The 1,049-nt window shown below is 33.5% G+C and overlaps 1 protein-coding gene across 1 annotated transcript in view; it reads left to right on the plus strand.

Moving 5' to 3' along the window:
- Positions 1-1,049, plus strand: part of tsfm (Ts translation elongation factor, mitochondrial) — a 5,564-nt gene that overhangs the window by 1,890 nt on the left and 2,625 nt on the right. Inside the window, exons 4-5 of the mRNA XM_014009123.1 lie at positions 125-247; positions 554-635. Of these exons, the coding sequence (XP_013864577.1) occupies positions 125-247; positions 554-635 (205 nt within the window). The remainder of the gene's footprint in view (positions 1-124; positions 248-553; positions 636-1,049) is intronic.

The raw sequence follows: 1,049 nt of genomic DNA on the forward strand, positions 1-1,049 counted from the left end.
TACTTGAACTGTGTGCCTGGAAAATACATAATATCCCCACTTGAAAAGTTAACCAATCTGTTGGATATTTTATTTTCTTACATTTAGTACTTCATCTCTAGGCTTTACTCTTGTTTATTTGCAGGTGAACTGTGAGACAGATTTTGTTGCTCGCAATGAGATGTTCCAGCAGCTGGTGAAAGATGTGACTTTAGCCAGCTTAGCTCACCATCAAAGTAAAAATCAAAGCCATGCTGGATATGTAAAGGTAAGGAAGCCCCTTTAAAACAGAAAATACAAATTCATCCCATTTACATTTCTTTTGATCTGTTATTTTAGGTGTTTATAGACTCTTAAAGTGTCTCCCTTTAGTAATGTGGAGAAATGTTTCTCAAAATGTCCTGAWGCATTTCAATAATCAAGATATAAAAATCTAAAAGAGCTGAGTAGGTCCTAGACTTATTACTTGTTATTACCAAGAGTGTAGTTTACAAAATCACCATTATACTGTATCAAATATTTCATTATACAAAACTTTTTTCTATGTTTAATGTGTTTTGTTTGCTTTTCCCAGAGTTTACTGGTTGGTGATGAGTTAAGCAAACTCAGTATGGGTAACAGACCTTCACTAGCCGACCATGTGGCTTTCACAATAGGTCAGTAAGAAATTTCAGATGTGTTTCTCATAAGTATCACTGCTTGATTACGTTTAAACATTTCCAATTTCAGATATTTTGCGCATATTCCATACCATCATCATGCCAAGCTTTTTTAAAGTAAATTGTGTCTGAACTATCACTTAACTGTTTTCCTTTTAGCCTGTTGTCATCCCTCAGTGCAATATAATACGTATAGGAGAGCTGCTGAATACATGTTTATCGTGTGTTTTTTTATAAATTAGATTTGTAACATCGTTAGCTTCTCCTATCTCCTATTTACTAAAGAGATAGTTTATGCTCATTAATTTTCTGGTGTCAGTAATGATGATTGTGATGAGAGCCAGATGTTTTTTATGTGTATATTTGCCAAAATGAACAAAGCAAAAATGTAATGACCCAAAAAAAGTGTGT

The sequence above is a fragment of the Austrofundulus limnaeus genome, unplaced genomic scaffold, assembly GCF_001266775.1.
Source record: "Austrofundulus limnaeus strain Quisiro unplaced genomic scaffold, Austrofundulus_limnaeus-1.0 Scaffold55, whole genome shotgun sequence".
NCBI classification, from domain to species: Eukaryota; Metazoa; Chordata; class Actinopteri; order Cyprinodontiformes; family Rivulidae; genus Austrofundulus; species Austrofundulus limnaeus.